The sequence below is a fragment of the Mus caroli genome, chromosome 7, assembly GCF_900094665.2.
Source record: "Mus caroli chromosome 7, CAROLI_EIJ_v1.1, whole genome shotgun sequence".
NCBI classification, from domain to species: Eukaryota; Metazoa; Chordata; class Mammalia; order Rodentia; family Muridae; genus Mus; species Mus caroli.
In genome coordinates, this window is record NC_034576.1 from 134,150,051 (window position 1) to 134,161,494 (window position 11,444).

The 11,444-nt window shown below is 50.7% G+C and overlaps 1 protein-coding gene across 1 annotated transcript in view; it reads left to right on the forward strand.

Annotated features, from left to right (window-relative positions):
• Nucleotides 1–239: 239 nt before the first annotated feature.
• Nucleotides 240–11,444, forward strand: part of Gpr26 (G protein-coupled receptor 26) — a 22,642-nt gene continuing 11,437 nt past the window's right edge. The window contains exons 1-2 of the mRNA XM_021168889.2: nucleotides 240–1,384; nucleotides 8,100–8,213. Of these exons, the coding sequence (XP_021024548.1) occupies nucleotides 717–1,384; nucleotides 8,100–8,213 (782 nt within the window). The 5' untranslated portion in view covers nucleotides 240–716. The remainder of the gene's footprint in view (nucleotides 1,385–8,099; nucleotides 8,214–11,444) is intronic.

An 11,444-nucleotide genomic window follows, 5' to 3' on the forward strand; every position in this document is an offset into this window, starting at 1 on the left:
GTGTGTGTGTGTGTGTGTGTGTGTGTGTGTGTGTGTGTGTGTGAGAGAGAGAGAGAGAGAGAGAGAGAGAGAGAGAATCGGTGGGATTTCCTTCTCAGAAGCAGCCAGTTTCTTAAGAGAAAAAAGAGAGAAAGGAGAAAGAAAGGGAGGAGAAAATTGGAGGTGGGAGAGACAGAAGGGGGAGGGGGCAGAAAGTGAGAGCACACAGGAGACTGAGCACAGAGGCAGAGAGAGGGAGACAGAGAGAAAGCCACAAAGCAGGAGGGTGTGCGGAGCAGAGCCAGAGCTGAGAGGGACCCAGTAAGGGCGGGTGCAGGCAGAGGCAAAGCCAGTGACCGCAGGAGACTGCGACCCCGGATTCCAGGGCACTACAGGAGGTCAGAGGAGCACAGGCCAAGAGGTGGTGCGGGACTGGGAGTGAACACTCGCCTAGGTGATCGCCGGTGAGGTGACCCCAGACTCGGAGTGGTTCCGTGTCCAGGTGCTCGCCTGGGAGGTGGCGTGGGGCTCCGGGTGGCTGCGTGCCTAGGTGCTGGCCCAGGGGTGGGTGGGGGGGTGGCGCGGGCTTCTGGGTTGGTGGATGCCCTCTGGGTAGCCATGGCGACAAGGGCCAGGGGTCGCTGGGCTGCCGCGTCGCCGAGGGGCTGAGTCGACAGCGGGCTGCGCCATGGCGGCGCGGGGTTGCGGGCCCTGAGCGCCAGCGGCGGGCGCGCACCATGAACTCGTGGGACGCGGGCCTGGCGGGGCTGCTGGTGGGCACTATCGGCGTGTCGCTGCTGTCCAACGGGCTGGTGCTGCTCTGCCTCCTGCACAGCGCTGACATCCGCCGCCAGGCGCCGGCGCTCTTCACTCTCAACCTCACGTGTGGCAACCTGCTGTGTACCGTGGTCAACATGCCACTAACACTGGCCGGCGTCGTGGCACAACGGCAGCCGGCCGGAGACCGCCTGTGCCGCCTGGCCGCCTTCCTCGACACCTTTCTGGCCGCCAACTCCATGCTCAGCATGGCCGCGCTCAGCATTGACCGCTGGGTGGCTGTGGTCTTTCCGCTGAGCTACCGTGCCAAGATGCGCCTCCGAGATGCCGCCTTCATGGTGGCCTACACGTGGCTGCACGCGCTCACCTTCCCGGCCACCGCGCTCGCTCTGTCCTGGCTCGGCTTCCACCAGCTGTATGCCTCGTGCACACTGTGCAGCCGGCGGCCGGACGAGCGCCTGCGCTTTGCTGTCTTCACCAGCGCCTTCCATGCGCTCAGCTTCCTGCTCTCCTTCATCGTGCTCTGCTTCACGTACCTCAAGGTGCTCAAGGTGGCCCGCTTCCACTGCAAGCGCATCGACGTGATCACCATGCAGACGCTTGTGCTGTTGGTGGATATACACCCCAGGTGAGTGGCCTGACCCAGGACTCTGAGCACTTGGTATTGAGTCAGGAAGGTCCCAGCATCCCGGGAGATCCCCTTTCTGCATCAATGGCATTAAGCATGGGTGGAATAGCAGATCCTGTTTAAACGGGTGCCTAGAGCTTCACTTTCTGAAACATGGGACTGAAACCCCAGCCAGAACATCTTCTTACCCTTATACTCTGGGCAGTGAACTCTGTTCACTTTTCGAAGCTTGAAAGTGGTTTGGATCTGAGAGGGGTATCTAGAGGATTGGAAAACCCTTAAGAACTCTTCAAATGGTGGGTATTATTCCTCTGGGTCTTTGCAGTCCTGGGTGTGGTGCCACCTGGATCTCCTCTGCCCGTATGTATGCATGAGTCCTCATTAAACAGAGTCCATAGCACCTTCTCCTAGTGATGAGCTCCGAGGGCCCCTGTTCTTCTTGCCTTCCTAGAAGGTTCAGTCCATCGTTTTCTAGACTTGGAACCTCAAGGTCCCTTAAAGAATTTGTATCTCAGGTTCCTGAAACCAAGCCTGCCCACCACTTCTATTCTGTTGAATTGCTATTTCTTTGGAGAAGAAGGAGGGAGGCAAATGGAAGGATGGGCTAGGAATCTCCGTGGTCCTTAATGTCCCTTAGGGGGAAGAGGAGGAAACTGTCAATTGGGCTGTTCTGAGCTCACCTCATCTTTCCTCCTGAGACTAGGACATCAAGAGGGAGGGTGCCTCTGTGGCCTCTGCCAGTTTATAGACATTAAAAGCAGACTCCCTCTCTGCTGCCTGGGACTCTAAACGAGGGCTTAGGAGTCCACTTGACACAGAAGCTACAGCACACAGGGAGCAATGGTGATGGACAGTTAGGCTTCAATGTGTGAGCAGAGCCCCAGGATGTGGGGAGCCTTGGGGAATGGATATAGACCCCAGTGTATGTTCACCCTCCAGGGCACAGTGGACAGACTGAGCAAAAGCCTTTGTGAAGCTTCCCTGCCTTGAGCAATGAATGTCACTATGCTGAGTGTTATTCTACCTGCTCATCAGAAGGGCATGGCTGAGTGTGTCTACTGCCAGCCCCTGAGCACACATTCCAGATGACAGGGTGGTCCAGTCTTTCCCAAATAAAATCTTCCCTACAGAAGCTTAAACCAAATGTGCTTACATCAGCTCTCTCAGCAATGATCTGTGCAGTTTAGTCATTTCAGGAGAGAGACTGCAGCCACACCTGTAGAAACATTCCCGTTCATTGTCCTTCACTTTAGAAGGGGCTGGAGCTGAGTCCCGGTCCGGTTCTGGTTCTGGTTCTGGTTCTGGGGTTAGTTCTGGGTTTGGGACTGGGACTGGGGCTACTGCTGGGGCTGGGACTGGGCTTGGGGCTGGGGCTGGGGCTGGGGCTGGGGCTGGGGCTGGGGCTGGGGCTGGGGCTGGGGCTGGGGCAGTTTGTGAGGATGCGTGGATGTGTTAGCGCTTGCAGACTTGAACAAGTCCTAGAAAGCCCCCTCATGTCTAGCCTCCCAATGGAAGGAAAGAAAGGCTGAGCCAGGAGAGGAGCCCATTGTATTTAGAGCAATGCAAAGTCCACCACCAGCTCTCAGTCCACCAGAGAGGAGGGTGGAGGCCACTTTGAATTCTATTTAGGGACAGGGACTTCCTCTGCTCCTGCCAGTCTGACTTCGGGTCAGAACTACAGTGAGTTATCTGGGCGGTCTCCTAAGCAGGGACAGATACTAAGCAGAATCCATGTCGTCTTTGTCAGCTCTGCAGAGAACCTTGCCTCTACACCGCAGTCTGTTTGGAGGAGTCCCAGCTTCTAGACCCCACCCCACCCTGAGGGCTCTGTGACCATTAGGTCACAGAGCCCCAGACTCCTTAGTGAGCACAAACTGTCCTTCCCAGAGGTCTCAAGCAGGAGTGTGTGTGGGGGAGCAGGGGTGGATCCCACAGAACAGGACAGCTAGTCCACAGGGGACTCCACAACAGCTGATCCTCAGGCTGCCACTTTGGTGGTACAGATGAGAAGACATGGTCCTATCACTAAGGGCTGTAGTGAAGTCCTTCCCCGCCTCAGCTCTGGATATCCTTTGGTGCTATAAGCCTATGTTATGCTATGCAGTCTTTTGGTGTCAGTCCAGGACAGTAGTCTATGGACAGTCAAAACAGCAAGTGGAGTCTTAGCTCACTGGAAGTCATCTCAGCTACCCCTCTTACCTCGGGACTTAGCTGGAAGAGATGTGGTTTGTGCTGCTTGCAGCGCGGGTACCATTTGTTAGGGTAGCAGAGATAGCTGATTTTCCTGCAGTACTGAATAGCAAGTTTGCCTCTTTGCTACAAGCAACCCCTAAACGTCAGGAACCTTCTTTTTTTCTAAATCTGAGATCCAGAGCGGCATCGTACATTTCTGTTGTTCTAAGGTTTCCCAAGTCACTTCCTTTAGGAAGCAGGTGGCACTTGTCTGGTCCATATGCAAATCTCAACCCTCCTGGTGCCTGCTATTCAGTTCTCCCAGCCAAAGCTTTGGACAGAGTCTAATTACAACCTGTGGCTAGCAACCTCCTTGTGGGGTCTAACAACTCTTTCACAGAGGTCACCTAAGACCACCAGAAAACTCAGATATTTACATTTTGATTCATAACAGTAGCAAAATTACAGTTATGAAATAGTAATGAAAATAATCTGTAGTTGAGGGTCACCACAATATGAGGAACGGTATTCAAGGGTCACAGCATGAGGAAAGTTGAAAACCACTGCTCCAGTAAAACCTCTTCTGAAGCTGCCAGGGACAGCCAAGCAGATCAGGCTCAATGGTGCCGCTGTAGTGCCTTCTTTTTCCAGCCCGGCCCAGGCTCACTACCTCAGACAGATGGCTTCCCCAAGATAAGCTGTTGGTGACAGAGTCTCTCTAACAAGCTGAGTGGGAAATTCCTCCCAGTGTATAGGGGTTTCTCTCTACCACCTCAGCTTCCTGTGAAACATGGCCACAGGGACTGGCTGAGGGCTGGCTCTGCCTCTTCAGATGTCAGAGGTTGGGTGAAGGGTCAGACTCTCTCTGTGCCCTTGACTTTACAGAGACCAGAGGTTGCTCCAGAAACGGAGGCACGTGATGAGCTCTAGAAAGTAGCTTACACCCAAATTATAAACGTAAGGTTTATAGAGCAACCAGGCAGATAGAGGCTCACAAACTGTGTAGATGCTTAGAGGTTCTAAATTTGGTTTAAAGACTGTTATGTGAAATGCATTCTAATCCCCCTGTCTTGGCAGACATACCTCCTAAAAGTGGGGTTCAAACTTAGGGTTTTAGGCTCCCTCCGTGGGGGCTAGTTTTATCTGACCAAGTGTTTCTGTTTTACTGCTCCATCCCTGACTCCACCCAGCACCACAGGTGCTTCTCTTGAACCATGTGCATCTGCACGGCAGCTTACTTTTGGGCATGGTACCCGGGGTCTGGTGAATCTTGGAAGCAGAATCAAGGCATTTGGACAAGGAATCTTTGCTCTAGTCGAGAATGGATGGTGGGCATAGCTCCAGCCCTAATGTGCAGGGCTCAGAGCAGGGACCACTCTTCGCTAGCTCTGAGAGGGGACCACGGCTAGTGTGTGCATCCTAACTGCAAACTCGGGGCTCTTTCTGATCACCAAGTCATCTCATCTCATTTTATTTTATTTTATTTTATTTTATTTTATTTTATTTTATTTTATTTTGATTTTTCGAGACAGGGTTTCTCTGTATAGCCCTGGCTGTCCTGGAACTCACTTTGTAGACCAGGCTGGCCTCGAACTCAGAAATCTGCCTGCCTCTGCCTCCCAAGTGCTGGGATTAAAGGTGTGCACCACCACACCTGGCTCATCTCATGTCTTAAATGCCAGAAAGCCAACATGGGCCAAGCCAGTGAGGGCTCCAAGTGTGGGCTCTGGAAGGACAATGGTCATCTCAGATCGTTGAGGACTCAAGAGGTGCTGCTACTGGAACCGGATGAGTGCATCCCTCTGACAGCCAGAGAACCTGTCTGCTTGGTCTCAAAAATACTAACCCTGCACAGATCTCGTGACCACCCCTCCCCCAGCCCCAGGCCAGCACACAAGTTCACACCATGGTCAGAGTGAGGCTTTGTATCCCTTGTTCTCTTCACCACAGGCTCCAAGGATTCCAGGGTGTCACCACCAGGCCAGAGTGGCAGTGGGGATAAGGGGAGCACTCTAGAGTCTGAGGGCAGGAGACTTGAGATAAGCCTTGGTTCTATATGTTCTCAGGCTTGTCCTAAACTATTCCCAGTGTCCTCATCTGCGAGTAAGTGTGAAAAAAGCTCACAGGAAGTCGGCATCAATGGCAAAGCTTTGGTGAGAGAAATGACAGCAAGTAGTTTTGTGAGCCTATCATTCTGAGAGCTCGGTGAGGGGTCTCACACATGACTAAGGGATAAGGGTGCTAAGCTGATGCTCACACTGCTGCCCTGGGCATTGAGTCACCTGCCCTTACTCACCTCCTGCTGCCACTGCACCCAGGAAACAGCAGAGCCCAGGCAGGGATAGCAGAGCTGGCTTCATTCAGGGAAGGGGTGCTGGGCTCCTAATGGGAAGCACTAGGCTTGCAACCAGTGCTCCTGTGTCTGAAATTCTACTTGTGTCTGACTTTCATGCCAGGCCGGTTCTTCATTCCTTTAAGCCTCAGTTTCTCCGTCTATACACTTCGATAGGCATATTGCTGCAGAGTCTACTGTTCTGTGCCAGTAGCAACATGACCCCAGGGCAAATGCCCTCTACAGATACTGTATTTCACTGCCTATCACATTGGAATCTGTGATGTCCCTGTGAGCCTCAAGTGGGCCACAAAGTTGACTGAAGTTAGGTTGCATAATACTAGTTCACAGAACCCCGGGCACAGTCTCTAACCACAGCTGCCTCTCACCTGCATGCAACAAGAAGGGTTTTTACAGAAATAAGAAAACCCGTGGCTTAGACGTGCCTGGATTTGAATCTGGAAGTCTAACTCTGGCTCTTCACACTTAACCACTAGGCTATTAGCCAAGAAGCAAAGTCCAAAGAAGAGAGTGTTGCACAGTGCCTTTCCCTTAAACTTGGAGACTCAGGGAGACAACACCACAGATTTCTGAAGATCTGTGTAGTCTAAGGGAGTTACAGCCCCAGCCTTTCCTTCCTTCAGTTATTCAAGGGTCTATCTCTCTGAAGTCCCCCAGAACCTTTACAGACATTAAGTTGCCCAGGCTTTGGCAAGGAAGGGCCATGCCCTCTCATTAGAATCCTGACTCTCTGGGGAGCATAAGGAAGCTCCCTGCCTCTCAACACTCCTCTATCCAGTGAGTCCCATCTTCAAGTCACATGGACACAATTCATAGCTATCTCTATTCACCCATTCCCCTCTTCACAGAGCTCCTTGTCACCCATCTAAAACAGCAATATCTTAGTTTCTTTTCTTGTTACTATGGTAAAATACCCTGATAAGAGCAATTTAAGGGAGAACGCTTCTTTTCTGTCATAGTTCAAGGGACAGTCCATCCTAGCAGGGCAGTCAAGGTAGCAGGAGCTTGAGGCAGCTGGCCACATCACGTTTCTAATCAGGAGGCAGACAATAATAAATGCTAATGCTCAGCTCGCTCTTCCTATTTCATACAGCCAGGATCCCAAGTCGGGAACTGCACACGCCCATAACCGAGATGGGTCTTTCCACTCCCGTAGGTAAGAGGAGGCCCATCTCCCTGGTGATTCTAGATTTTGTCAAGTTGGCAGCACAAACAGTTGGCTAGCCCCAGAGGCAGGGAAATAGCCCCTGCAGGTCTGAAGATGGTAAAGATCAGAATAAAAGACAACACACAAATTGTACCTCCAGAATTATGCAAAAGAATTAGTGATTGGCATTAGCAGTAGTGATAATGAATCCCTGTCTGTTTGTACTCATTGTATAATACTAATACTAATTGTATTATACTATTTCTAATATAATTTATAATACTCATTGTATTATTCATTTCTACGCCAGATATGTTTAAGTATGTGTGTGTGTATGTGTGTGTGTGTGTGTGTGTGTGTGTGTGTGTGTGTATGTGTGTGTGTGTGTGTGTGTGTGTGTGTGTGTGATGATTGGTTTTAAATGTCAACCTGCCACAGCCTGGAATTACCTGGGAGGAGCATTTGAGCTGAGGAATGATTTAGCACAGGTAGACCAGGGCATGTCTGTGAGGGAGTGTCTTCATGATTCATTGACATAACGGCGGCATCTTTTCCCAGCCGAGGTTTCTGAACTTGGGGCAGGGAAAGCTAGCGGCCTAAGCAAGCAGGCAGCGTCGTCTTGTTTGCTTTTCTCTTCTCTGGATTGTAGACATTATGTGATGGGCTCCTGCATCAGGGAAGCGTGAACCAGAAAACCCTTTCCCTCTCCTGAGCTGCATTTGGTCAGGAAGTTTTATCACAGAAAGGGCAAGGAAACTAGAACACTGTACGCTGTGCATTTAATTCTTCAAACAATCCCATTTAGCATTATGTTGCGTTGTCTATAAGAAAGCACATCATGAAAACGTGGTATATGATAGTACGCTATAGATAAAGATCTTGACAATGACACACAGCTTGCCTCCGGGGCACAAGCCTGGGCCTCAGGTCTCTGGCTTCATAGCCATGTGCCTCAAAGCTGTGGCTTGCGTTCATGAGTAGCACCTTCCTGTGTCTTGGCCAGGCCACAGCATGAGTTACCTTCTCCTCTCTGCCCTGCGCAGTGTGAGGGAACGGTGTCTGGAGGAACAGAAGCGGAGGCGACAGCGTGCCACCAAGAAGATCAGCACCTTCATAGGGACCTTCCTTGTGTGCTTTGCACCCTATGTGATTACCAGGTAAGCCGACCTGCGGATGGGGGACAGGGCTTGGAGCGCCAGAGCAGGGTCCCTTTGGCCACCTGTCTTTCCTGCAAGCATGGAAGGGTGAGCGTCGACACTTGTATGCCTCTCTCCAGCCTCTGACTCGCCCTTATTACTAATTAGCATTTTAAAGATCTCTTTTTATTTTTAATTATGTGTATGTGTATGGATATATACATATGAGTGCAGGTGTCTGTAGAAGCCAGCAGAGGATTTTTGGATCCCCTGGAGCTGGAATTACAAGCAGTTGTGAGCAGCTAACATGGGTGCTGAGAAATAAACTCAGGTCCTCTTCAGTAGCAGTCTGAGCTCGTAGTCACTGAGCTATCTCTTTAGCTCCTTAATTAGCATTTTGATTGCACATAGTCACCAGTACCCTGGACAATTCGATTCATGTATACAACGGGTAGTAATCAAGTTGGGGAAGTTAACATGTCCAGTTCCTTTAACAACACTAACAATTTTGATTAGCACATAATGACCCCACGAACCTGTGAGGCCCTGCGTGAAGTTACACTGCACACACACACACACAAAACAGGTACAGATCAAATCCCTCCATTTGTTCTCAGTCTCCTTGCTGTTATCCCGTGTTTGGGGCCTCCATGCTCCTCTCTGTTCGCTGTTTATAACATGTGTAACTGGTTGCTGTGGAGTGCAGCCCCTCTGCCACAGGGTGTAGAAAGTGAGGATGTATTTCTCAGGCCTGTTTTAACGCCCAGGACCCACCTGCCTTCTGTCTACCCGCTTTGTCTTGTCTCAGCTTGTGAGAGTCACTCTGTACATTCAGCTGGGCTTTTTAAAGTGTGTGTTATGGGAAAGCAGGCAGCACACATGTGAGTTATTTTGTTGTGTCCTCTTGCTCCATCCTCTGTCTGAATGATAGTCCAGTGTGTATCTGTCTATTCCACATTTTCTTTCTGTGTCCATTGTGGCCCCAAAGTTGGTTCCTGCCTTTGCTGCTACGGACAAGGGCTGAAGTAAATACAGCCATATAGGTATCTGTGGGACTCTCACTTCGTTTCTTTTGGTTATACACCCAGAGACAGGCCAGCTGATTCAAATAGCAGGTTTATTGGGTTGGGGGGGGGCTTCATATCCCTCCTAGTAGTCAACCTTAGATTCCTATGTGTTAAACTCAGTACCCCACAGCAGACAGTCTCTTCACTCAGTCTCCAGATAATCTCATCCCAACTTGTCACCCCATCCCCACACTTCAAGAGATGCTGACAGGAAGAAAAGGTGGAGGGAACTGTCACACAGTCCAGGGTGCCACTGCCCACTGTGTGCTGGGCATCCAGCCCCCCAACAACTTACTTCAGGATATCTGCCACCTGAACAAAAGCAGATATTTTTCTTGGTGCCGTGCCAGGCAGGCCACCTCTCCTGTGGCGGTATTGCTGGGCCAATGGCTGTGAGGTTTCCATCTTCCCAGAGCACCAAGAGCCAGGTATAACAGCAACTGTGACAGGTAGGGGCTGCCGTCTACTGGAACTGGCAACCAGCATTTCTCAGACCAGCCCGCTCCAGCTGTGACTGTTCCCCATGCCAATTTCAGTCAGAGAGGGAAGAAAGAAAAGGACTGCCCCCCTCCCACCTCTCTCTCCCAAGCTGCTTTGTAGATTGGTGGGGGTGAAAAAAAAAACTTCTCCAGCTTTGTATCCTAAGTTGTTGTGTGATCTGCAAAGTTGGAGCTCACAAAGGACAAGGTTTCTATGAAGGGGTGGAGGTGGGAGCTTTGGTTGAGTCTGGGAAACGGTTTCCTCTGTGTTTGAGTGTGTAGGGGGTGGAGGAGAAGGAGACAAAGGGAGAGAAATGAAGAGAGAGAGGGAGAGAGAGAGAGAGAGAGAGAGAGAGAGAGAGAGAGAGAGAGAGAGAGAGAGAGAGAGAGAGAGAGAGAGAGAGAGAAGCTAGTACCAGTGCAGAAGTGCAGATGGCCATTCCCTTCAATGCCACCCAGCCTCCTCTTCCCCACGAGGGTGAGCCAACTGTGACTGCCCTCTCTCTTTTCCCCACTTGGCCTTACACAGAGCCCAGCCTGGCTGCTAATTTCAGTTCTGGCTGCCAGTTTTTTGTTTAGGCTAAGACACAGTTCTTTGTCCATAGGACCCACAAGAACATACAGACAATGCATATGGGGGTCTTGCTCACCTCTTTATCCCCCCATTCCTTGGACAGCCCAAGTACAGTGCCACCCACTGCCTTCCATGGTATGTGTTTCCTTGTAGGGAGATAGATTCAGCCTATTTCTTGCTTTGAACACAGGACTTGGAGCTATGGAGGGGAACGGGGGGGGCGGTGGCAGGGGAGTCCCTAGATGGTTGGAGCATAGGAAAGGGCAGAGTCATCAATTTTTTTTCTTCTGCAGCTGTTCACTGGACCTCAGTACTGTTGCTGCTGCGTTGTATACAGATGACTCTTGGTAGAGAGAGGCTGGCCTATGCTTTGTACAATGTATCATGGGCTCCTTGGTCCAACCACCCAACCAGGAACACCTCTATCCTTCCCTAACATCCCCAGTTTGATAACCAAGTCTCTAGGTATTTCCAAGTGTTCCCTGGGACCAGAGTCACCTTGATTGAGAAGCTGTGATCTAGACCCATATTACAACCAGGAAGCCAAGGTACCTTAGCTCAGGACTCTGCGTGAGACCTAACAGCCACAAAGAGGGAGGGGCCTCCTTAAGGCCAACCTTAACTGTAACCTTCTGCTGTGCAACTTTGGGAGAGAGCCCTCACCTCTCTGGGCTTCTAGAAGACAGTGTGATGTCCTGGGATTAAAGGATGTGGAGCAACATAATGTGTGACATAGGCATGCCTGTATGGATTCTCAGCCAGCATTCTCCCTACCCATAACACCAGAGACTGAAGGCGATCTAGCCTGTCACAGAAAATGGGTGAGAAAGGATGTATACAAAGACTCCTTCCTCTTAGACCTCAGAGAGAGGAAGGGTCATTGAGCAGATTAACTCAAACCCTCAAGGAATAAGAAACATGACCCCCACCTTAGGCAACTAGGCTTTTCTCAAGCTTAATTTCATTTCCTACCATATTCTCTCTCTCTCTCTCTCTCTCTCTCTCTCTCTCTCTCTCTCTCTCTCTCTCTATCTTAGTCTCTCCTCATTATAGCCTATTTCCTTCTAATAGTGCCCAGGCACAAATAATCTTTCAGTCAAGCTGCTAGCAGATTCATAGCACAATACATTGC